General features: G+C 39.8%; 1 protein-coding gene across 4 annotated transcripts; it reads right to left on the bottom strand.

The window, feature by feature from the left end:
• Positions 1-25979, bottom strand: rnf157 (ring finger protein 157). Of its 4 annotated transcripts, XM_042507772.1 has the most exons (20): positions 25378-25979; positions 21145-21263; positions 17429-17517; positions 16256-16405; positions 14987-15104; positions 14804-14870; positions 14673-14716; positions 13605-13652; positions 13374-13445; positions 13054-13213; positions 12073-12185; positions 11745-11977; positions 10801-10903; positions 10512-10620; positions 7281-7495; positions 7127-7189; positions 6988-7036; positions 3459-3569; positions 2425-2459; positions 791-874 (listed from the first exon to the last, which is right to left on the bottom strand). In XM_042507772.1, exons 1-19 carry the CDS (start codon positions 25463-25465, stop codon positions 2425-2427), a joined length of 1986 nt encoding a protein of 661 aa, XP_042363706.1. In that variant the 5' UTR covers positions 25466-25979; the 3' UTR covers positions 791-874. The 4 variants fall into 4 exon arrangements, with proteins under 4 accessions (XP_042363704.1, XP_042363705.1, XP_042363706.1 ...); XM_042507770.1 differs by lacking the exon at positions 2425-2459 and having other exon boundaries at positions 1-874; positions 25378-25978; XM_042507773.1 differs by lacking the exon at positions 3459-3569.
• Positions 25980-26292: the final 313 nt, after the last annotated feature.

Here is a 26292-nt window from a genome sequence, read left to right as displayed (position 1 = left end):
TTCAGTTTGGCCGCCATTTCTTGGCTCTTCCGCCAACCTCGCGAGTCCAACCGCTTCGCACTCAGCACAAGGTTGAAAAATCGTGGCGGGAATGAGAGGAAAAAACATCAGCAGAGGTCGAAAGCTGCGTGCGAGACGAGAGCTCCCTGATCAGAGGAGAGGAGTCAGCACTTTGCTATAAGGTAGTCCGGTGTGAGCTGACTTTTTAAATCGTGCCCGCAACACTCACTCAACATACAGTTTATAAGAGAGAAGAATTACAAGTACATTAGTAATAAATCCGATTGCCGATCACAGTAGCCCCTGACTGTTTGGCTGGTAATAGAGGAGAGGAAAACGGAGGAGAGGAGCAGCATAGTGTCACAATACACAGCTCTGATTGGTTAAACCTACAGTAATAAATAATAACGTAGCGGTCGGCTAAACAATCCCACAAGTTAGGTCACAGACAAAAAGCAAAGAAATGTCCTGTGAGATAAAAGTGCACAGACGACAGATGTGATGTCCTTCTGTTCCTCTTCCTCCTCTTTCACACGAGAGGAGTTTCCAGCAATCAATCTAGGAGGTGTTCAGGCGGATGGAGGCGGAGGTGGGGTTTCCCTGCTCAGTGAGGACAGTATCCAGCGATGCAGCGCTATGGCAGGGTAAGAAGAGCTGACTCCGGACGGAGAAGTCTGTGTAATTTTGTGTGTGTGTGTGTGTGTGTGTGTGTTTGTCTGGGTGTGTTACACAATGAGTGGTCCGCGGCGAGGATGTTTGGGACTCTGGCCGTCCCGGTTCTCGGCCCCCTGCTCCTCCAGGTTGATGTTGCTGGTGGAGGTGTGGTGGGGGAGGGGCTCCAAAACAGGCCGGTAACCCCCAAGATACATCAGACCTGACGGAGAGAGAGAGGGAGAGAGAAAAAAAGAGACAGAGAGGGAGACACGGAGAGAAAGACAGAGACAGAGACAGGAGAGACAGAGAGGTTTATGATGTAAATCCAAAAGACATTTCATCAAACGTTTCAGGACACAGTTGTATTTCACCGCTGTAAATTCATGTCCCAACACCAAAAGCGGGGATGGTTAGTTTTGCTTTCAAGAGCCCAATACCCATTGATCGGCAACTAATTTTTAAGAAAAAAAAGACAAATAGAAGAGGCTTTTCTTTTTCGCTCCATTGCATCATAAGAATAAATGATGAAGCATGTAGCTTAAAGGGATAATTCATCTAAACATGACAATTTAGTCATCATCAACTCACCCTCATGCCTAGATTGGAGGATTAGGGCCATGTTAAAGAAAAGAAAAGGGTAAATTTCGAGCATACGGTTATTACAAGAATAAAGTCGTTTTTTCCTTAGTTTTTGTCGTTAGTTTTAAAAGACAAAAGTTGCAATTTGGGTTTTTATAAAGTTGGGATTTTATAATAAAAACAAACATATTTCCATAAAAATATAAAACAGGTGAGAGCACAGGTCAGGAGGTTACTGTGGTTGCTAAGGAAGCCGCCTGTGCTTTCAGTCTTTTCATGTTTTCAACAAATATTTTCTGCTATGTATGATGTGTTGAGAAAGAAATCACTGATTTTGTTTTACCTGGACTTTTTGGTGTATGTCAAAATCCGTGTCACAGAAAGCATTTCTGAGTATTTATGGATCAAACTCCCTCTCTCTTCTCATCCTGTAAATTATTAATACATATTTGCTGACTCATCCTGCAGTCTTGTTTGGATCTGCAGTCTGGAGACCAGCATCCTGGACTCTCTCGGTGCAGCATAATGATCAATACGCATATCTGGATAAAACATGATCAGTTATCATCCTTAAAACTGAGACTGGCTGTCTTTTTCCTTTGCAAAAGGACAGGATGCTCTACTTTTCTTCATCTGCACAAAACTTTGTAGAAATTGCATATTATACAGCTGTAATTTGGACCCAAGATAATCACACATTGCACATTTCTTCACTGTGCATTACACTGCAGTCGTGTCCTGAAATGAAGGTCACTTCAGTTAAAAGCAACTCAAACACTCACAAACCATCATGGTCCTGACTTGCAGGGAATAACGGTAATTATTAACCGGGGAATAAAATCAATTATTGATACTTTTAGGTCTTGACCACAGAGAATATGAATAATGAATAACATCAGCAGCGAAAGCTGCCTCACCTTAACTGTTACTGTGCAATCAGAAAATATAACGTACGAGAGAATCAGAAACAGAACAGCCTTAAAACAAACAAACATGCTGTGTTCATTTCCTTCTTGAACAAAAAAAATAGTAAAGTCTATACATTTAATTCGACTTTTATTAAGACAATTAGTTTCCTGTATTTTTTGTCAGATCTTATAATGCAAATTTTTAAAAAAAATTGTTCTGGTGCATGCAAACTACAATATATGACCCCGGAGTCTGAGCTACCATCTAGCCATTACTCCATACCTAGTCCTCAATGTGCACTGGGCACGACTCCTCATCTGTCCATCCGAAAGAAGGCGAAAGAAGGAAAAGAGACAAAGGAGAGAAGAGAGAGACAGAGAGGAAGGAAAAAAAGTCCAGGGGAAGACAGCAGAAGATGTGAAGAATGACGGTGGGGAAAAGGAGAGAAACAGAGAGATAACAGAACACTTTTACGACACAGAAAGAGAAAACATGTCACACCATCCACCATAAAAGACCAAAGGCGTGATGTCGGGTCTGAGGGGATGAAATCGGGGTTTAAGAGGGCTACGAGACGGATGCAGAGCTAAAGGCTGTGGAGCAAGTTTGAACTCGAAACTGTTAAACGACCAAAACATTAAAATATAGTAAATCTAGATTGACACCTTTAGCTCTCATCGCAGTAGCCCGCCGAGTGTTAGGAAGCAGGGAGGAGGATTAGGAGAGGACGAGGGGAGGGAGGGAGGGAGGATGGAGGGCCGTGAGAATGAGTTGCAGATGTTTTGGCAAAGCGGCTCGGAGCTGGCAGACGCTGAACATGAACTTCAAACTCTGGGATGGACCTTTTCTCTCTTTTGCACACACAGGGAGAAAACACCAGCATGCAGAAAGCGCTCGTCAGACGCACGATACGATGCACTCACACACAAACACACACACACACACACGCACACACCAGGGCTGGAGCTAAAGGAGGGAGAGGAGGGAGAAAGTGCACAGCTATCCGCTACTGAAAAAGCCATGAAGCACCACAACACCAAAGGGTAGGGATGAAGAGAAGAAGGAAGGCTCCGGATCTTCATGCTGGGCAATGATAGTCACTAACTGCTGCTAAATTAAGCATTTATGTTGTTTTTATCGTTTCTTTCTAGCTTTAATTTGCATCAGCGTGTTAGTAAATGTGTCAGAAATCCTTATTTCTTCTGACTCATGCACTCTTTCTGTGCTACCCCCGCTCATCGTCCTCACTTCCCCCCCTCACTCTCATGCCCAGTCCTCAGCTCTCATCGGTCCATGTTCGAGAGGTTGCCACTCACCGGCGAATCGGCTGTCGGGAGCCTGCTCATTATCCAACCCCAAAGAGGGCGTGTCACAGAGGGCGACGCCCTGATTGTTATTGGCCAACTCTGGACACCTGCTCCGCCCACCTGCAAGCGAGGGCAAAGGTCAAACAAGAGCAGCCAGGCACAGCAGGGGGAGGAGGAGGAGGAGGGGGGACAGGCAGGGTGAGAGGAGGGTGTCAGAGGTGGAGGGGTGAGGTCGGCCATGCTGGAACGGCATCATTAAAATAACAAATGACAGAATATTTCTGCATTTCAACACCATGAGTCTGACGTAGACGTCAGAGATCAAGGACACAGTCTTAGGGACAACAAAATCAGCTCATTTGCTCTGATCCTCAGTGTCTTAGGCAGACGTTTATGGAAGCAAATATGAGACATAAGTGTTTTAATTAGCCTTAACATTGACCTTAAAAGACCACTGAATTCATAGCATTGAAATATTTTACTTTGAAAACCATTTATCTTCATTTATTTGTTCTGAATTAAAAAACTAAGAATAAATTAAATTTTGAAATTAAAAGCGGAAATTTCTTGATCTTGATGTGAATATGAACAAATTTTCATCAGTGTTCATAAATTCATATCCAAAATTCGAATTTCATAAAAAAAAAAAAAATTCAGATTACTGTTTTTCAAATAATAATTAATCAGTGAATCAAGTGTTCATTTTACCAATAACCGATTAAGGTAAGTGCTTAAAATTTGCAACCCTAGTGATCATACACACAATTTAAAAAAAATTAAATTCAGCTTTTAAAATTGCAATTACACATTTTTTTTTTTAATTAAAGAGGTGATATACAATGTGTGATGGTAAGTGTGTGGTGCTTTTTATATCTTTGCATCAGTGTGATGATTTTTTTAATCAACACAATAAAATAATAATAAACAGTTCTTCTAAAGATTTTCCAGAAATTACATTTTATCCTGACATACAGTGAAATATATAGATACCCTGATAATAAGAACGTAAACCATATTTTTTCCACATTTCCCACTTTTTAATTTTTCTTCTATGTGCAGATTTTTAACACACCCCAATCTGATTAACTGCAATTAAATAAAAATAATTAAAGTAAGGATAAAAATAGTTTTTTAAAACATAAAATTAAAATATAAATAAATGAAAATACATAAAATATTAAAAAATCATATATAATTATAAACAAATATATATGAAATAAATATAAATTAAATGACAAAGAAAAAAAATGTTCATGTTTACTCCATAAATTTATATTTTATGTTATATTTTGTTTTTTTCCATGAATTTTACAAATTTTAACATAACCTCCAGACTTGTATCATTACAATTACCTGCAGTTTTATTTCAAAACTGCCACTTGGTTCTCATTTATTTTCTTTTTTTCTCTCATCACTTAATGCAGTGTTTTCTGAAACTGAATCACAACACACTGGAGTGAATGATTGCCTGATTTTGTGTCCATTTTCTCATTAATTAGGTAAGCCTACAAAAGAGGAAAAAAGCTGATCCAGACAATTTATACTAACAATTCTGCCTTTCCCAGCATGGCCAGATAACAGATACTGACATGTTTCATCAAGTGCCTCATGCCTGCAGCAAGCCTGAGTGTGTGTGTGTGTGTGTGTGTGTGTGTATGCAGCATGTGTGTGTGCTAATGAGGAAGAAGATGACTGGATGATTGGCAGCTCAGCACAGAGACACAGACAGGGCACATACAGAAGCTGTCTGGCAGTGCTGCTGGTGCACAAGATGCAAACACACATCCTACAGCGCGTGTGCACATTCACAGTCTGTCAGGCAGCACAGGTCCGCTCGGCTCCTAAAGAACTGAAAGGTCATTCGGTAACTCACAGGTAGATTGTTTCAGTCTGGCCCCAGGTGGCACACACACACAGACACACACACACACACACAATCCACAGAGAAACTAATTTACATTTACAAGTTTCAAACTGTTTCCTTATGAGGGTGACCTTGTTATTTTCACTTCAAGCCTTACTGGTCATTGACTCACACTCTCACACCACAGCAACACTTTCTTTAGTCCTCCATCAGTCTCTCTTTCACACACATGCGGGCACACACACACACACACACACACAAACACACACACACACACACACACAGATGGCAGAAGAAGCCTTCACTTCATGATGCAGCAGCTAAAAAGCGAATGGTGCAGAGCTTTTCTTGGAGCACAAACACGTAAATATTAAACCTCATACACATACAGTAAATACACAGGCACACATAAACATGCACACAAACATACACAGAAACACAGAGGGGCAAATCATGCAAATGCAAGCCAGTCGCAGCAGAACCTCATCTGCACACCACACAACGCCTGTGCATGCTCATTTCCTGTTGCGAATAAATGGATGCTCCGAATCAGTCGATGCTGTAGCCGGTTACTTGATTACGGGTTATAAAATTCACCAATAAGGAAATAGGGGAAAAATAGGGGAAGCACATAAACAAAAGTCACTCCAAGACACTTTTCACTGTCGGACTTGTCAGCTGTGTAATCATTCAGAAGCTGGATCCTCTATCTGAAAGATGCAGGGTTGATATCAGTTTGGTCTCTTTTAGTACAATACTTATTTATTTAAAGGCACTTTTGACAGAGCTGTGCTGAGTAATGAAGTATAGAGTCATTTTCACATCACGTTTGCTGTTAAACTCACAAAAACTATAATTTTTTGGCAGAAAAAAAGTCTGGACATGCCACTGGACATCTAAACAATGAGCTGAAACGTGATATAAATCTAAAAAACAAACAAACTTGTATTTCTCTAAAAGATTTGGAGAAACCTTTGAATTGGAAAGGGCCTGTTGTTATGATGTACTCGGTTTTGAAATGCAGACTTGGGAGGATCCAGTCTCTGAGTTAGTACACAGCCTGAGGCAGTTAATGTTCCCGTCTATCTCTTCACAAATTAGGAGTGAAAGGACTGTTTCCTGCGGTGGGACTCAGACGGTATCTTTGGGCTTTCTGGTGTCTTGTGTGGTCACAGTCTACGACATAACGGAGTCAATGATTCAGATTTGGGGAGCCGGTCTTCGCCACATACAGTCCAGTTTTGTGACCACAGGTAAAGACCGCACTGGGACAGTCAGTGACAATATTTTAATAAGGAGAGTTGAGACTTTACTGTGAAGCAGACCGAGGTTCTGGTGCACACAAACTGCATGAGAAGCCATTCACTCCAGTCCAGATGCTGCATGTCGTGGTGGTTTCAGCCAACGTTTCGTGCAATTTGAAAGAAACTGCCCATCTAAAGGACATGTCTGACATATAAACCCTTTATTTTGAAAGGGTTGTCATTACTCAGCCATGATTAAAAAAGATTTACAGACAGCAAACATATTTAGATCGACCACTCCTTCCTTAGTTTGTATGAAAAGGTGTTTTTTTTTTTTTTTTTTTTTTTTTTTACATGGCCTGAGAGCAACAAAATGCAAAGGGAGGGGGGGGGTCTGAGGTGAAAGGTGAGCAATGGTCACCATAGTTACCTTTTCCATTAGATGGCGAGGAGCAGTCCTCTTCAGTGACGTCGTTTCCCTGAAGAAAACAGAAAAAAAGCTTTGTAAAACTTTGTAAAAGTTAGATAAATACATAAAACAAGAAGCATAAATACTGCTGTGCTCTCACCTCTGAGTCCTGCTCCTCTACAGCCACTGAGTAGTTTTGTTCCTTTGGCTCCTGGGAAAACTCCTGTCCAATTAGGAGACAAAACGTTTACAATTAAATTCAGGATTTTGCCAAATTTCACCTCCATCCATCTCGACATCGATAGATTCCTCACCCCGTCCTGCTGCGATGGTCCTCGGCTCTCCATGGTGGCGTCCTGGTTCTCCTCGCCCTCGGCGTCTCCCCCCTCGTCCCCCCCGGGCTCGCCATCGGCCCCGGCCAGGTAGGACCCTGACATGGAGGACATGGTGTCAGTGCTGATGTGGGAGTGCTGCGAGTGGGACGAGGCCATGGACATCACTGACTGGACCAGGCTGCAGCTCACTGGGTCTGACAGACACACGGAGACACACATCACGGGCGGGCTCGGGGTCAAACGACCTTTTCTTTTGGTGCCCAGTCAGATTTCCACCATTTATTAAAATAAGTGATCCCTACTCTCACAGAACTACCACCAGCACAAAATGCAGATTATTGTTCTTTTAGAATAATGGGCAAAGAAGAAATTTTTAGGAAGGAAGCGCTACAGTAACTCACCATCTTTCTGGGAATTATACGAAAAGATCTATAACACTCCCATTTCTGTGCACAAAGTGTGGAGCTAAAGTCTGGAGGTTGATTAGCATCACTTAGCATAAAACTAGCCTGACTCTGTCTAAAGTGCAAAAATATGCCTCCCAGCACTTTCCAGGGTGCAGACCTTTGAATCCGCCCACTCCACAGAGTTGGCTAATACGTCTGGCACTATGACATGAAACGCTGCTTTCCTCACTTCCTTTTATCTTTTCGTATGTTGAGCTGAACTGAAAATCAGAGTGATTTCTCGCACCAACGAGTCCCGGCGTCTCTGCCGCTGATTCATCACGCTGAATCAGCCAAAAACCAGGTCACAAAGGAGCACACTCCACAAAAACAAAAGTGACAGACGCTCACCGACGGCCAAATATTGACAGATAGCCGTCAGTCTGCTTGGTGTGTCAGAGCCATAAAACACAGTCTGCATGTGAGCAAAAGGTCAAAACACAGAAAAAGTGACATTTCTAATTTTCCCCTTAAATGTGTGAACTAGGTCTAAAGCTCAGAGTATCCTGGTTTCTTTTGCCTAACTTTACTCCTAACTTTACTCCTCTGTCATCGGCACGACATGGAAGCCAACAACACCACGATTAGCTTAGTATTAGAGGATAAACGTGTCTGAAGCGACTGTTTCATTGAGCCTTTTATTCCAGCTGGAACAACAGCCCTCTCTTCCTGTTTTGTGCTGAAAAGTCATCCAGCTGATTTCCCATCAGATCAGATCCAGTGGCACGAATGTAAAATGCGGAGGTGTTAAAAGCTTACGATTTATTTATGTTAAAATGCTCCATGCAGCGTCTGGAGGTTTTGTAACCTCCTCCGCCCTGCTGGCACTGTGAAAATAGTTTTTATAGACTGAGATGAATCTCTTAAAAAGGGCTCATTCACAGTTTCTTATTGTTTATAAAGCAGATTTTATTTATGTTAATACTCTTAAGAGATGAAGACTGAAAGATGTTGAAAGGCAGAATGAGATTCAATTTCTCTCTCTCTCTGCAGGTTTTACCTTTACCTAGGGTGAAATTTAAAACCAATTTTATAATAACCAAAACTGAAAAAGAAGAACCAATTTTTTTTTTAAATGTTTATTGCAATATAAAACATTACGCATTTTGGTCCACTTAAAAAGTTACATCTGGTTAGAACTGGGAAAAACCTAGCATTTATTGGTGATTTTTATCATTTAATTTGTGTGTCTCACTCTTTAAGTGGGATTATTCCACTGCTTTAATACTCATACGGAGAGGGGCTTAAAAACAAAAAAAAAAATTTAACAGATGTTTCCAGTTAGTTTGAGATTTTACGGTGCAACACCAGAAAAAAACAATACAAAAAATCCTACTTTTAGTTTCTTAGCATTTTAAGACTTTTGAAAAATGATTTTAAGACACTTTATTGCCAATTAAGGCCTTATTTTTAGATGAATGAATTCAAGCATTGTAAGGTTTTTGGGGGGTCCTCAGAAAGACTGGTAATCCGACAGTAAATTCAGACTTGTGCCGCGCTGAAAGTGATACAGAAATCTTATTAGGTCTGTTGCAGAAACAGACTCAAGGCCTTTTTAAGTTTTTCGCCCTTGGCATGCCTTAAGTTGGAAAATATTTATGAGCAAGGTGCAACCTTGACTGCTGCTGAGGCTTTCACATTAAAGTGAAGACGTAAGACTGACATGTAAAAATCACATATATCTAACAGGAAGTGTGTTTGAAAGAGGCTTCAGTACATTATGAGCATCTACTACAGTATATACGGTATGAAGCATGAAAAAATAAACATATATTTTGCATATAGGAAATAACAACAACATTCATTGTTCCAGTGCTACTCCAGAATTTGGTTCTGTGTGTGTGCGGGCCACAATCTGTCAGCCATAGATAAGCATCTTTCACACAAGTTTTTGACATGTCTCGCACCACTGGCACTAGCTGGCCCTTGTCAGCTATTTTTCGGCTGATTCATCATGTTGAATGTAAGGAGGAGATGATTGATCACTCTGATCGGCAGTTCAACTCAGTGCACGAGAGGAGAAAAAGAAGTGAGGAAAGCAAATTAAGGATTAAAGTGAAGAGGGAGTGAGATATAAAAATAAAAAACTTGTCATATTAGGTACGTTTATGTTTTTAGCCATTGAGCTCTTCAGCAGACACAGTTCCTAATTGTTTGTGTTGCTGTTCACAAGTGCACAATAAATATCATGTTCAGTCGGGCTAACTGGCATCTTGAATTTGTACAGTCGGTTTTCTGTTTTTTTTGAATGTCGATTACAGACAGTGGTCGCCTCCGCTTATCAATAGTTGGCCTTCGTTGCCGCTAGTTCTTTGATATCAGTTTGGTGTGTCTGGGCCTTTTGACAGTATTCTTTAATCTTAAACAAGTTCCATTATTCTAACTTCAACAGTATCAGTACAAAATTTAAAATATAAAAAAAAAAATACTCTCATACCTGAAAATCCGTTTTTTTTACCGTAAAATCTGCATACTTTTTCATGCAGTTATGAAATTTCACATTCAAGGTCAGTAAGGAAGTGGTTAAACAAGAAATGGATAACATGACTCTTAGGTCATTCGTTCTCGGTGGAAGTGGTGCTGTTAAAACCGTCTCGCTGTTAGAAGCATCCCTGGTCCCCTTGTTTAGGGTAAGTATGTTGAGACAAACGTGTGTGTGTGTGTGTGTGTGTGTGTGTGTGTGTGTGTGTGTGTGTGTGTGTGTGTGTGTGTGTGTGTGTGTGTGTGTGTGTGTGTGTGTGTATGCGCGTGCCTGTGTGTGTACCTTCAGGGGAGGTGATGGTGGAGGAGAGCGGTGTTCCCGTGCAGGACGACTGGTCGATGGCTCCAGACGAGGAGAGAGTCAGGTTCTCGCTGTCTGGAGTCACTCCGTTCTGTAAAACAACGAGAGCGGCGGTAAGAGAGGAGCTCAAGACGCCACATGATCCTCCAAACACAAACACACAAACAAAAAACGCACACACATCCACAGCATTTGACGATACTTGACACCAGGAAGAATAATTCTGTATTTTTTTTGTTTGCCTCACACACACTGACACACACACACACACCTCCTGCTGGTCCACGGTGAGTTTGTGGCGACACGCCTCTGATTCGCTGCAAGACTTCTCATCTTCCTCTTCAGGAAGCACAGAGGAATTCTGGGAAAGTGACCTAAAATAAACATAAAAATCGAGCTTCAGACAGAAATAACAGGAGTGGGTTTAATGCACCTGTACCCGAACTGTAACAACACGGGGACAGTTAAAAAACATTTATGTCAGCAGGATGAGGTTATAATGAGAAACACTGTTTCTATTTAAAAAGCCAGTTAAAAAGTTTTTTTTTCTTTTTATGCTCCAAATGAGATTAAAAAAAAAACAATGGCACAAAAAACTAAAAAAATAGTTTTAGACAAATGTAAATTTGAGTGCAAACACAGGTTTAGATTGTGTATGGAAACATAGCCGTCCATACCTTATGTTTTTTTCTTCTTTATCATTTTTGGAAACTGTAGCACAAAATCAGCAGCTTTTTTTTTTGCATAAACTTTCTCTTTATTTAGACATACTCGAGATATAACAATAAGAGTGTAGACTATAGCAGTGATTCAAACCATGGCTAACGTCACCCTTGGGGGCACTAACTGGGGGGCACATGAAAAAACTTTGGTATACAGTAATTTGAAAAATGTAAATAAGTGTTTGTTGAGAAAATAAAATATGCACGACCATATGGTCACTTTTTTTTTTTTAGGAATTAATGGGTCCACAGACCACCGCCATCTGTAACCCTGTCTCTGTTAAAAGATACATTATTATGACCTCCTTCACCTTTGTCATGTTTTCAGAAAATCTGAAATCTGCCCTCTATTGGCTGTATCCATGGCAACATAAAGGATGCACTGTAGAGTATGAGGGCAGTGACAGTCTATAAATCTATTTTCGTACGTGAAAAGAGTATAGATCGGCCTAAAAAGTGACAAAAGCAAACTCTGCCCATCATTGCGACTCACTTCGATCCGCTCTTCTTGAGTTTGAGTCCCTGACTGGAGTTGGAGTGGTCTAGAGGGGAGAGCGAGCGGGCCGGCGCCGGGTGAGGCTCGCTGCTGTACGGAGGCAGCACTCCGGAGACGTGGCTGGGACCCGAGTGGAGAGGGGGAGGATTCACAACGGAGGTGTTGAGGGGGCCGTTCAGCGCCTCCAGGAGAGACACCACCTCGTAGCCTGGAGGGATGTGCTCCGACGCCTGCAGACCAGGAGAGGACACTGGTGAGATTACTGGGAATTATTGTAATTTTTTTTATATTTAATGTGTTATTTTTTGTGTCAGCTCTGTCTTACTGAGTGTTCCTCCGAGTCAGAGGTCTGTGAAGTGATGACGGGGTTAAAGCTGGTGGGTGACAAAGGACTGAGTTTCTTCCTCATGGCTCGGATCTGCAGCAGAGCTCTGAATGCTTTAAGGAACAACATATGACAATAAAAAGAGATTAAAAAACTCTGTATATCTAATATTACGGCATTTACATGGATGTCTTTTGAAGCCGAGATGACGTTGAAGATATAGCGTTGAGGTAAACAAACTACCAGTGCATTTCAGCGTTAGCAGGTTCTTAAACAACTACAGGCTTTCTTTTTGTCTTCCTTGTGCAGGTTTAACTGCCGCAAAATTGTGCAACTCTTTTGTGAATTTGCCTGTCAGTGGGCAGACATAAAAAAAAAGTGCACTTCTTCTTTTAATTGTCTAAAAAACTTCAACTGTGATTCCTGCCAGGCAACAATGTTTAACATTCTGCAAATTAAATAATTTTAATAAAATGCTGCATGTCATCCCCTCACTACCTGCCCTTTTCTGCTTCCCCTTGTCCTGTCAAATTAAGGCAAAAAGCCAAAAAATTATCTTAAAAGAGATTAAATGACCCAGAATTGAGCAAGTAATTATTAAAAAGTACAAGACAATTACCTCAAAATTAGCATACAAAAAAAGACAGTAAAGCTGGAAATAAAAAACACAAAAAACAAGGAAATTACCTAAATACAAGGTGCTTAAAATTCTAACAATTCTGTAAAATAATTTTAAAAATATTAATTTATGATCGTTCCAAATATGGTTCTACAGACATTTCTCCTGCAGATTTTTTTAATAATATCATTTTTCTTCACCCTTTTCACCACATTTTTTTGGCTAAATTACTAGTGAAAGGCATGTGAATGCAGCATAAGAAGAGTGATGTCGATCCAGGTTTTGCTTGGGAGGCAGCTTGTATCAAATTAAATCATTTTCTCATTTTGGAAAGAAATTCGTCATCGTTGGTTGGAACTCACGCAGTCTGCAGATGGGGCAGCAGTTGGCCTGGTAGCGCAGAGTGTCGGCGCAGGCGTTGCAGAGACACAGGTGTCTGCACGGCAGGATGAGTGTGTCTCGCACATCCGACAAACACACCACACACTCTGCACTGTTGTCACTGATCTCATCGTCAGCAACCTGGAGAGAAAAAAAACCCAAACAGTTAAATGGTAGGAACAAAGAGTCATCCAGCCAACTACAGCCTGACAGTTACACTGATTTATTTTGCTGCACTGCCGTTTCAATTGTGACGCACTCAAAGATGATCAGACAGAAAAGCCTGTCGTGTGATACTTACCTTTGATTCTTGGCTGTTGTATTTGTTCTCGATCCCGTAGATCTCCTGCAGTAGATAACTCACTCCATCCACCTGGGAGAGGGAACACAGCGAAAAATAAAGGCTGCAGGTCTCGTGGGATCAGGCGTGATGTTCAAGAGAGAAATAAAGCTTTGGTATGTCTTTGTCTTTCAAAAACGCAAAAAAAAAAGTTACAATAAAGGAAGACAGTAGAAAAGAAGGTGTACTCACCACCTGTTTCTGCTTCAGAGGCTTCACACAGTAACTCCCGTCCATGTGCTGTCAAATAAGCAACAGTTATTGACTATTTTGTCTAATGTATTCCAAAAAGTCCCTTTATTTTTTATTCATATGCATTGTTTATATTTGACCGACACTTGACTGAACTGTCACTCGGTGTAGAGGACTTCTTTTGTTCCTACATGTGCATGTTTGACATCAGAGAGCAGTTTGAATCTTCTCCCAAAAGAAACGAGGGATCGGAGTTCTTGCTAATGAGCACTCATGAGACAACGTATTTCGGCTATTAATTGTTTTATCTAATATAGGGTAAGCCTGGGACGGGGTGGGCTGGGGGGGGGTTTGAATTTTGGGTGGGGGGGGCTGTCTGTGTGGAGTCTACATGTTCTCTTTGTGTCAGTGTGGGTTTTCTCTGACTTCTCCAGCTTCTTCCCAAAGGCCAAAGACATGCAGCTTAATTGGTGACTCTAAAATTAGCTGTATGTGTGAACGTGAGTGTGACTGGCTGTCTGTCTGTCTGTCTGTCTGTCTGTCTGTCTGTCTCTGTGTCGGCCCTGTGAGAGTCTGTCCCCTGTCCAGGGTGTCAGCTGGGATACGCTCCAGCCCCGTGCGACCCCTGAGAGGATAAGCGGTTACGGCTAATGAATAAAAGAATGAATGAATTTCGCTCATGTGTGATGATTCCCCAACAAGACGAGATTTATTTCAACACCACACAGCAGCATTTGTCTTTATGCTGATGTCAGTTCATGTATATTTTATACATATTCTTATTTCTATTCTTGCTTATGTGCATCTTGTTGTTCATTGTTGTAGCTTTGCACGCATATTTATATTTTTAACAACATACTAGTTTTATACATTGCATTGTATCATATTCTCAGCACATTATCCATATTATAATTGAAATATTCACTCAAACTATTTATCAATGATCAAAATAGCTACGGAAAAAAAAAATCTCTATCTGAGCACCCTGGTAATCTCTGTTGAAAACCGAAATTCCTGCAAACACATCATGCCTGGCACAGTTTCTCTGATACAGAGCGTCTTTCTTACCTTCTCAAACGTAGCCAGCAGGATGTGAGAGTGGCCCAAATGTTCTGCAAAGACAAAACACAGCGGACACGTCTTTGCTTTAAATTCTGCAGCTTAACTTCAACATCAGGCCGTCGGTGGGATAAACTCACCTTCCCCCTCGTCTACGACGGCCTGCACCACCATGGGGAAAACCTCTTTGTCCATATCAAACAGCAGCTGAGGACAGAGACAAAGCTGATATCTATCTGACCTTGTGTATAAAATGTTTTTGCAGCAGCTCAGCCTCGAACAGGCGCGTTTCAGTATTCAGCGGACAGACGCGAGCTGCCTACCTCCTCGTCGGCCCACTCGCTGAGGTTGACGGTGTGTGAGGGCAGACAGAACTGCTGGCACACTCCCCTCTTGAAGTGCACCGTCTCAGACTGCAGAGAGCTGTCCTGAGGCAGGTAACTGCAGGGGATGCACAGACAGTCAACAGACAAAATGCGGGTGAATGATAGATCACTCAGCTTATCAATATCAGGAGGTGATCGGTTATACCTGCTGCAGTTTGACAAGCGGATGAAAGAAGAGAAAGAGACAGAATTTTTTTTGTGTGTGCTAACTGTCAGGTAATTTTTTGTTACTTTTTACCTATTCTTTGCTCATTTCAGCTAATGTCTTCTGAAGTTACATGTTTTTGAAGCCAATTTGCTCAGGTTTCAAGGGGTTAAAGGTTTTATTCTCTGATGTGGAAGCTCCTGGACCCTGCAGGAGCAGCGCTGGAATCACAGGTGGCTCTTTATGCAAGATATGCAAATACTGATGTATAATATATACATGATATGAATGAGATATGTAAGACCATGTTGGAATGACTTATGAGTGTCTGCATGATATATTTATGGAAATGTTGTTTTTTTCCCTCTTCTATACAAGCCTATATTTCTATTTCTGTTTTTGATGACTGAAAAGCAACAGATTTTCCTCTTTTGATATTTACTAGAGATGCAAGATTTGACTTTTTCTCTCTAACGACAGATTATGTCACTTCAACTTTAGCGTATCCATCGTGAGAAAACAGCGTCACAGTGAATATCTCACAATAAAGTCTTTAAGGATGCGTCGCATTCCCAGTGCAAAGCTACTTGATAATATTATGCCAAAATAAATGTTACGCATTTTCTACATTTCAGTGGAAGTAATTAGTGCTCGTCTCGGGTGAGTGCAGTCTCTTGATTGCAGACAGTTGAGTGTTCAGTGATAAATCAGCAGGCACATTAATAAAGCTGCGATTTAAAGACATCGGAGTCTATACACATAGAGTAACACAAACAATTTTACTGATATAGTCATTAGTTATTAGATTTTACCAATAAAAAGCAAAATTTCTGCACACCTGAGGGTCAGAGGGTGCGTAGGAGAAGACCATGGGCTGATTATCATCGCACAAAGAACTCCAGCACAATAATATTACTAATATTCTGCACTGAAATGTTGTTCTTGTTCCAAATAAAGTGTGAGTGACAGTGTGCAGGAGTTCTTTGTTTTAGTGTATTTTATCATTTTTATTTACATGCATCCAGTGTTGTTTGTTCACCAGGACGCATGCTTCCACTTACACTGGCACTCCATTGTGAAACTCTTCTATGGCCTGGTAGTAGATGGTTATGGCCACCTGTGTGTCGGCGTCAAAGGTGAACTCTACGTTGTAGCACGCCCTGTTTTTCCCTGCTGCTTCGTCACCCGGCAGCTTCAGGTCCTCGCTGCACCTGTGGGTCGGGAAAGAGGAGATTAGGATGATTTTAAAGAAGGAAACAGAAAGCTGTGCAAGATCCAAACTCCATTTACTCTGGTTGGAGTCATAAAGAGTGTGCATTTATAAAACAGGCATGAAAACCAGTTAGAGTGCTCCAAGCCGCAATAATCACAGAGAAATTATCTGCAACAGGTGGATTGATTCATTGTTTAAAGTCATGTAATGAACACATCCGAAGTCATTTCTTGAATAGCTCTCCATATTTTTTGTCAACCGATCAATCAAACATGTGGACTGTGAAAACAACAGAAATGTCAGAAAAATTAAAAACACAGCAATGTAACAATTTAAGACCAATGCATAAGAGACAGTAAAATAATGAAGAATATATATATATTTAATAAATTAAATAAAATTAAAAATATTTAATAATTTAAATAACTAGATAAAAATACATTCAAGACAAAACAAGAATACAAATAATGACAAAATAAAAAATAAATAATTAGTTTTGAAAGCTAAAATAATTAAAAGCTATAATAATATTAATAATAATAATAATAATAAAATAGCTCAATAAAAGCTAAAATAAAAATACATTAAAATAGATTCAAATATTTTTTTAAAAATGGTAAGAGAATAAAATAATACAAACAATAAAATTAAAGATCAATTTAAATAGAGTAGGACCTGTGAGGTGTACTGGGTCACACACTGTAAGCATGTGAGAAATATATGTCAGGTGCAATTCATGTTTATATCTGTTATAACATTATTTTTTGTGTATGTAAGTGTTTGTGATTTTTTCAGGATTTTGTGCTTTTGTGTTTGAATTTTGTAATTGGATTTTATATTGTTACATATAATTTTGTCATTCCTAAAAAAAAGTTTGAATAACGTGAAAACACGCATGAACATGACACCTTAAATTAGATGTTGTGGCTTGCTGTCTAAAAAAAGCTCAGTGGACATAAAATTAGTCAACAGTGGTGTAATGAGGGGTTAGGTGTACGTTTTGGCGGATAGAGGTGCGTACCGTACGAGCCGCAGCGTGTCCTTGCGGATGTTTATAAGGCTTCGTAACGTCTTTACTGGTTCCTGAGGTGGAGGGGCTGCGTACGGGAACTGAAAACAAAAAGAAAACAAATTATAGATGTAAAATACATGTTATGAGACTGAAAAGTAGCGGCATTCATCTTCCCTCAAACCGCCGCAGCATTCCTCTCTTCACCGCAGGGAATTCAGGGTTACACGGTGACCGCGGCTGCTCCTGCTTTAACCTTAACACAAGTGTTTTCAGTTGGTCAGCACCAGCGAGATCCGTGCTGACAAGTGCTGAGCCCGCAGCTAAAAATCTGCTCAGACTGTGTCTTTCCAGGGACGAGGCTGACACTTCAGACAGTGTTTAGGCACATTTCTGCACACGCAGGGACCACAGGAGTGTAAAACAGGCCAGGGTCAAACAGAGCCTTTCTGCATTTCAAAGACCAGATGGGTGAAGTTTAACACGTCAGGGGGATCCTGATAGTGTCAAGTCACAGATAAGGATGAGAAATACCTTCTTTTTCACAATTTTCTCATGTGAGCAACCCAAATATTAAAAACTGATGTCAATTTGACACATAACCTTTAAACTTGACCCAGTCTATGCAGGGTTCATATACGTTTTTACCAATTAATTTACACGAATTTTCCATGACTTTGAGTCAAATTTTAAAGACCATACAACCTCTGACCATTGATTTTCCTTATCAGTTCTTTTTCATTACTAATTCATAGCTTTGTAAAATATATATTATTATAAAAATAAATGAATTCAGAACAGGATTAGAACTGAATGTTTGAATATAATTTTGGGAGTGTTCGTTATTGATGAGATGGGAGTGAGCGGTGCAAAAAATAGAATAAATGTCAAATATTTTTTTAAGCACTGGGAAGGGACTTAAGTGTTTTATTTTGTGATTTAAATGATTTTTAAAGAAAACATGCTTTCGTAAAAAAATTGTTGGCCATTTGGTTTGAAAAGTTTTTTTGGCCATTGTTAAAGACAAAAGTAATACTGCTGATTTTTTAAGAACATGCTCTCCAAATCCGTGTTTGGGAGGAATGTTTTCTTTTTAAAAATGTTGGCATTTTTTTAATGTTTTGCTGATTTTTAAAGAAAACATGCCTTCCAAAAAAGGCAATGTTTTTGTCTCTTAAACTTTCAAACTTTCCGACGGTCCTACATCATATTATGTGTTATAATACAGGTTTGTGGAAAAAATAATACACAGCTTTTCCAAAACTTTCAGGATATATTTAGTTTTCTAAAAGTTTTCCAGGCCTGGAGAGGGCTATTTGCAAATTCCATGTCTGTTCCAGATTTTTCATGACCGTACGAACCCTGTCTATGGCCCGACTCTCAGCACTCTTGTTGTGTGTTTGAAGCCTGAAGTTGCTGACTGAGCGAAAGAGGAGAGCTGAGGTGGTTTGAGGATCACTGGAGGAGAAACATGCAGGATGTGGTCAGATACCTCCACACTACAACCCCTCATCTGTCTGTGTGTGTGTGTGTGTGTGTGTGGTGTGTGTGTGTATATTTGTGTGGCTGTGAATGGCACCATATTCACTCCCTAAACACATGCGGGCACAGCGGGAGTCACGCCTGTAAACTACACAAGCAAACACACACGGAGTAACAGATGCTGAAAAGAAAGAACCATTCATTAAGGGACTCACAGGTAACACTGCGGGTCTTATAACGTGTTAGAAATCAAGAAACATCAGAGCCACAGTCCGTATTTCCTCACACATACTCAGACTAAAATCAAAAGCTCTGTTTCTTTTCTGTTTGTCAGCGTTGTACCAACAGACTACAGCCATGCTAGCAAAAAATGGGTACAGTTACTTCACTGACAAAACACAAAAATCCACATTTATAACAAGATAATCTTGAAAAACTCATTAGCTGATCAAAGTTTGTTAGCAAAAGATCTATTCTGGTTTTTTTAATAATAGTTAAAAATGATGACGCCTTCACTCACAATTGAGTCTTTTGTCTTTTTTCCTACAGAGCACACAATGTTAAACCCTCACCAAGGTCACAAAATTCATCCTCTGTGGGATCATTAATTTCATGATAATCCTTCCAATAATTGTCTAGATATTTCAGTCCGGGATGAAGAGGACTGACTGACCGTCACTGCTGCTCGCATGGCTGAAAATCAATTTTGAATGTATCTGTGTGCTTCGGGCAGGAGTTTCTGGTAGAAATAAACCCTAAATATAGCCTCGTCCATTATCATATTTGTAGAGCGCTGCAGGAGACTGAGAACACAACAACTGCGGTTGGTTTTATGATTCGGCGGCACCATCTGCTTGGAAACTACCAAATATTATATAATGCTGGTAAAGCTTTAGACACACATACAAGAAAAAAAAATCACCAGCTGCATCCTGTGCCCACAGGAGGATTATAAACACCCACATAATCAGGAGAAAAAACTGCACTCCTAATTTTAGCCCCAGTCTAGACAAAAACAGCCGTGCGACTGAGATTAGCAGTCTCTCCGTATCAGCTCCACTTCGTCAGGGACTTTTCTCCCTTCGAGGCTTTCAGTCTGTGACGAATTCGCTCTTTCCTCTGCGGACTCGAGCTCTTTTTGATCTGCAGCTCTCATTAGTTTGACCTTCAGGTTCACGATTAGGTTGAACGAAGCCTCTGAAGGAGCCGCCGCTTATCAGCCTCTCTGAGCCGGCACGCTGTCATTTCACTTTTAATTAGTTTGACAGGACGAGACGTTGAAATAAATTTCAATCAGTGACAGGCTGAAAGCTGCTAATTGACACTGCAGGAGTCTCTGGTGCCGAAATGTATCAACTCCTGTTCAGTGATTTAATGACGAGGAGACGGCTACACCTTTGGGTCGATTGATTGATCAACATGAAGTTATTTCTGAAGTCATCTGTCGGACCAAAATGCAAAAAAAAGTTTTTTTCTTCTCAAATGTGACGATATGCATATTTTCTCTGTTTTATGTAAATGTGATTTATTTAACTCTGGTTTTAGACTGCTGGTTAAATAAAACAAGACATTTTCAAGATATAACACCAGATTGTTTGATATTTTTCATATTTTAAAACACAATAATCAAAATAGATGGCTAGATTATAAATAGCAGACAATGCTTATATATAATACTTCTATCTATACTGTATGTATATATATCTATCTATCTATCTATCTATCTATATATATATATATATATATATATATATATATATATATATATATATATATATCCTTTTTGTTTAATCTTTGCATTGTGCTCTTCAAATGTTAACTGACTGGTTACTTTTTCTGCTCTGTGCTCTTTGTTGTCATTTATCCTTTGTTGTATCTACCTGTGATTTTCTAATTTTTGTCTGTTGTTGTTGTTGTTTGTTGTTATCAGGTTGAGGGGGCATCCATGTGTATAAGCCTTCTTGACCTCTCCGGACACATTTCTTTCTTATTTTTATTCATCTGGATATCATGCAGTTTTTTTTCAGTTTTTAATTGTTTGTATTTTTTTTTAGTAAAGTGCAGCTACAGGTTGTAAAAGAACAGCTGACAAAAACATTTAATCTCAACTCTGCGTCTTCCTTTAAATACTCCCAATAAATGTAAAGTTAAACATCTAAAATTATGTGACGACTGGGTTTAACTTTTGGTGACATTATTGGAGTTTTTAACGTATAATTCGGCTGTTTGTGTGTGAAAACACCTACCGCCACAGGTCTGGTCCCCAGGAAGTTAAGGTCTGTGTTTTCCCCAAACAGGTAACCCTCCGGATGAGTGGAGTCAAACTTCTCTCCCCCCATGATGAAATGGCTGGCGAAGTAACTGCCTGTACAGAGAGAGAGACAGAGAGAGACTTACATTTAAAAATAAATTTAAAAAAAGCATCTCATCATCTGAAAAACATGTTATTGACAAAGACGTCAGGAGTGAGAACGACATGGCCTTGCTACGACAAACTGTGACTTCCTTGACTTACAAAATTATGTGTCAAATTGACAAATGTAATTCCTGGTACAATTCACAGGATCAACAAATGATTTGTCTTTCTTCTTTATAAAGTTGTTATTTTTATATTCTTTCATAAACTCTCATTTGTATATTCTTTCAAACAATTTATTGATTGATTTTTTTAAGAAAAAAATGTTTTAAAAACTCAAAGAAAATTGTGCGTAACATGAAACGTCAATTTAAGTTAATTAAGTTAAGTCAAGTTAATTTAATTTTTCTCACTTGAAAACATAAAATTCTGCCGTAATAAATCGATGCGGCCGAAATTTGAAACAAGACAAAAGAAGATGGATACATAGTGTCAAGAACTGTTTTTTTTTTCAGCTATTTAATTAGTGAGCAAAAACTAAATGGCAACAGTCTCAATTTTCATGGGAAAGTTCAATAAATGGAAACATCATCTAACCCTCAATAACCCTCAATGTCCCAATAACGGACAAAAAGAGGAGAATTTTGAGTCATCACCCTTTTGCCAGATGCAAATTCAACCCATTGTGCACTTCTCTGGAATGAAATATTGATATTTCCCTTAAATAATTGAACCATTTTGCTGGCGCTGTTATTCAGAGACACCTCCAGTCACCCTCAAACTGCTCCAGCTTTACATCCTCAAATCATCCAGTGCGAGCGGCAGCTACGACTACAAAAGACGTGAAAAGGTTGAGTTTTTCCTCCAAGAGGACAACTGAATTCCTGAAAAGCATCTGTGACGGCACTTATTATTGTGTGTACCGAGCTGTTTACCAAGACTTTGGGTGGATGACAACAAAACTAAATATACGTTCTGCCTTTTAATCACAGGTTGAGCTGATATCATAAGACTGTAATGGTGGTTGGGAGTCTTTAAACACATGCTGGACGGGCGAGTCGTGTGTCTGCTGGGAGGACATCTCGTCTGGCATCTTTCACACTTATTAGTGCTGGAGAGGAGGAAGGATGCTCTGATATTAGAGCCATTCACGCTGTAGAAAAAAAAATCCATAACACGACAAATCATGAACTAAAAAAAGCCACGGTGACGCCGCTCTCTCTGCCTCTCTCTCGTCTTCGTCACCTTATTATTATTTACAGCAGGTGGGAGAGGCGAGCTTGGCCGAGGCTTTGTCACCAGATCCCAGAAACAGGAACTGGGGCTGACAGATCGGTTTCACCAGCAGCCATCGCTGCCACCTTCCTCCCCTCCCACCACCACCAGGCTGCAACCAGGACTGTTATATCACAAATTCATTCAGCCTGGGACTAACTCAGCTAAATCATGGTGAGAGAGACGCTAACGGCAGCCACAAGGCAGCCGTTTTCTTCCCTTTCATTCATTCCTCGGTGCCTAATATCACTTTAAAACTGACATATTGTTATGATATCAGGGAAAAAAAGCCCAACACCTCACATCTGACTATAATTAAATCTGCTTCTAGTCCCTGATTCTGTTCCAGGTCTCATTTTCGGAGAGATTTTCATTTACTTTATGTCTTTGCTTTGATAGAATTGAGAAGCAATAACATCATTTCTTCACAATATGATTCTGTGATGGTAATATTGGATTACGGCTAAACCCCGGCGGGGGAGCTGAACACACTGAGGTTGTCACATAGAGGCACAATAACAAGACGGACTCAAAACACAGAGGTCAGCTCCAGGTCCAAAGGACAGTTTGTGAATAAAAAGAGTAAAGTTTGGTATATTTGATACAGGTGCTGATGCCTGATTTTTAGGGGGTTGACTGATATTGGTTTTTCAGGGCCGATTTGATACCGATTATTAGTAGTTAATGAAACCAGAAACCGATATCTAGAACCTATATGCATTTATAATAAAAATCAAAATCTTTCTGTCAATTTTTTAAATTTGTAACATCATAAACTCCACCACAAAACTTTGTTTAAATGCCTATAGAATAAATAAGTTTCGCATAAAAAAGGTGTTTTTCATACACTTTCGTCACAGAGGGGCTTTTAACTACCGTTACCAAGACAAAAACACAAAAACACGAAAACTCAAATGGCCCTGTCTACTGTAGAAATATGGCATTGCAACACAGACGAGGACCCGCTCCCTGTGTAGAAATAAACAGCTCTTTCTAAAATAACCAAAACACAACTTATTTTCAGATGATTATAAACTAAAGAAAACATATGAATTATCTTCTGTTTCTGCCAAATGATTTTACTCAAAAAAATAACTGATCAGAGGATAAATACACAGGATAATAATCAGATGGGTGTTATGAGCTTTGATTAGAGCTGAAACAATAAGTGGATGGACAGAAAATGTGAATTTTTTAAAGCAAAAATGACAAAAAAGTTTCCGTTTTGATTCCATATGTGAATTTTTGTTGGTTTTCATAAATTTCTCTGATAGTAAACTGAATATCTTTCGGTTTGGACTGTTGGTCAGATGTCAGATTGTGTTCTTGTAAATTATCATGGACGCTTTTCTCTTTATTCTAAAGTTTTATTGACTAAATGATTAATATAATGAATTGAGAAAATAAGTTCAAGATGATGACTTTTGATAACCGGGAAAGAGATCTATTATTGTATTTGTCTTAAAATTATTGCAGTTAGCTGCACAATAATCAACTTAAAAAAAAACGACATCATGAAATCAATCAATTGTAAAAATCTGATCATTTAATGAATTTATAAAGCAAATATAGCTAACATTCTCTAAACACAGCGCCTTAAATGTAAAGATGTTCTGCTTTTCACTGTTTTATTTTATGTAACCTTTATAAAAACTCTATATTTTTGGCTTTTAAATGGAAGCAAATAAAAGACCAAAAAAATAGAAAGGACTTTTCAACTTTAATATCTGAATTTGATTGGTTGCATTTGACTGATGTTCTATTTGATTTTTTTTAATATAAATTTGACCAATTACATTTGAGCAAGCTTAATTTTAATTGTTAAAATTTTAAAACTTGAATTTCTGAATGTTAACAAAAATATATTTAATTTCAGCTTCTGAAACAGCAAATCAGGAAATTTCCTATTTCAATTTTAAAGAGGTGAACTCAGAACAAATACATTCAGATGTAGTTTTCAAAGTAAAACATTTTAAAAAGCTTTGAATTCAGTGTTGTTTAAATTTAAATATTGAGTATTTCGTAGCTGTTAAATTTAAAATATGTCTCTTTTGGAGCACTTGGAAGGTATCTGCCTTAATTCTGAAATTACAAATTACATATTTTTGCACTATTTTGGCATTTCATATATCGAAAGATTGACTATACATTAAAAGCTAATAAAAAGCATGGGTTGCAGTAGTATTTCCACTTTAAAAAAAACCCCTCATGTACACTGAACACACCAATAACTTCTAGACAAAACGTCTGCTGCTAATGGCGATGTTGGTCTTTTCATTTTCATCCTCTTGGGATCCATCATGACTTATTTATTCTGCAGACAGACTGAGGCAGTCATGATGCCATGAAGTCCAGCTCTCTGCTAAGAAATGCTCATAGATGCACTAAAATGAGAGCCAATCCCAATTATGTGTCTGACACTCTGCAAAAGGACAAATGTGCATGTATGCATGCATCAAAGTAGATGTACCCCTGTGTTGCAATCAGCATCCCTCCATGGAAAATTCAACAATGCTGCAGCGCGAGAAATATATTAAAGTACACGCTGAAAAATGCAATAAATTAACATTAAACAGAGGCAAAGGTCTAATTTGAATCTGTGGAGCTGAAAGACAGAAAAGGCAGGTCTTCCCCCTCTCTCCACAGGTAGCTACTCCAGGTTAAAGGCTCAGATGCCCTGCAGGCCTGCAGCTATAAAAGGTAAGATGGTGATGGTTTTGATGGTGATGTCTACTTTCCATCCCCCCATAAAAGCACAAGATAAACCATCTGCAGTAAGCTTTAAAGCGTGTATTAGAGCATGTAACAGCTGCCCGTCCCCAGTGTGACCTGTTGTTGTGTCACTTACCAGATTTCGGTGGATAACGGTACACCGAACTGGACGGTATGTCCACTTCTTCCACGCCTATGTTTTGTCTGCTTGTTAAAGCTCCCATTTCCAGTCAAATGAAGAGCACACGGATAAACGGGCATAACACTGCAGGGTCGCTTTGTTCGTCTCTTTCACTCGCTACCATTTAATCCAGTTCGTGCTGCCCTGTCCATTTCTATCGGGTCCGAGCCCCGCCGTGAATGTGACCGTCCTGGGGATTAGTTCTCCGGCCGTTTATCCCTCCCCGGTCAACAGCTCGTTTTGAGGCAGAACTCAGCTCTTTACCGGCGCAGAGGCGCTCTCATGGTGGACAAAATCTCCGTGTCTCTGCTTGACGTTACAGCCGTGTGCTCGTCGACATCTCCCGGCCCGCTGGTTGTCGGTCGCGCATCCCCGGTGCTCCTTCTCGGTGTCGGATCCTGTCAGAGAGGTCTGAGGCTCCCCATGACGTCAAGCAAGCACAAATCCGGGCCGTGGTTTTTGCGCAGTCCTCCTCTCTCCGGCAGCTAGTGCCGACCCACTTTGTAACGTGACCTTCCTACGCCAAAGTGGCGCTGACTGCAGTGCAGAGAGGACTACACACCGACAGAAAACTACATTACCCTCCGGACATATGTGCGCAACAATTTACCCTCACAACGGAGAAAGAGTATCACATAAAGAGTTTTTTTTTCGCAACAAGTAGGGCCACAAAAATCAAACTGTGAGAGTCGCACAGCGACCTAAAACATCCCGGAACAAAACCTTGGCTTAATAAACCCTAAGCAAGCGTTAATTCACAACAAATAACTAGTTTTGTGTTTTAAAATTAAACTAAACGGAACAAAGGCGTCAATGGTCCAAAATAGCCGTTAGAAGACGACGCTGAAGTTAGCTTTCGATTCGTAGCTA

The sequence above is a fragment of the Plectropomus leopardus genome, chromosome 19 (genome assembly GCF_008729295.1).
Source record: "Plectropomus leopardus isolate mb chromosome 19, YSFRI_Pleo_2.0, whole genome shotgun sequence".
Classification (NCBI taxonomy): domain Eukaryota; kingdom Metazoa; phylum Chordata; class Actinopteri; order Perciformes; family Serranidae; genus Plectropomus; species Plectropomus leopardus.
Note: the sequence above shows the minus strand (reverse complement) of the source record. Positions and strands in the feature narration are given on the sequence as shown.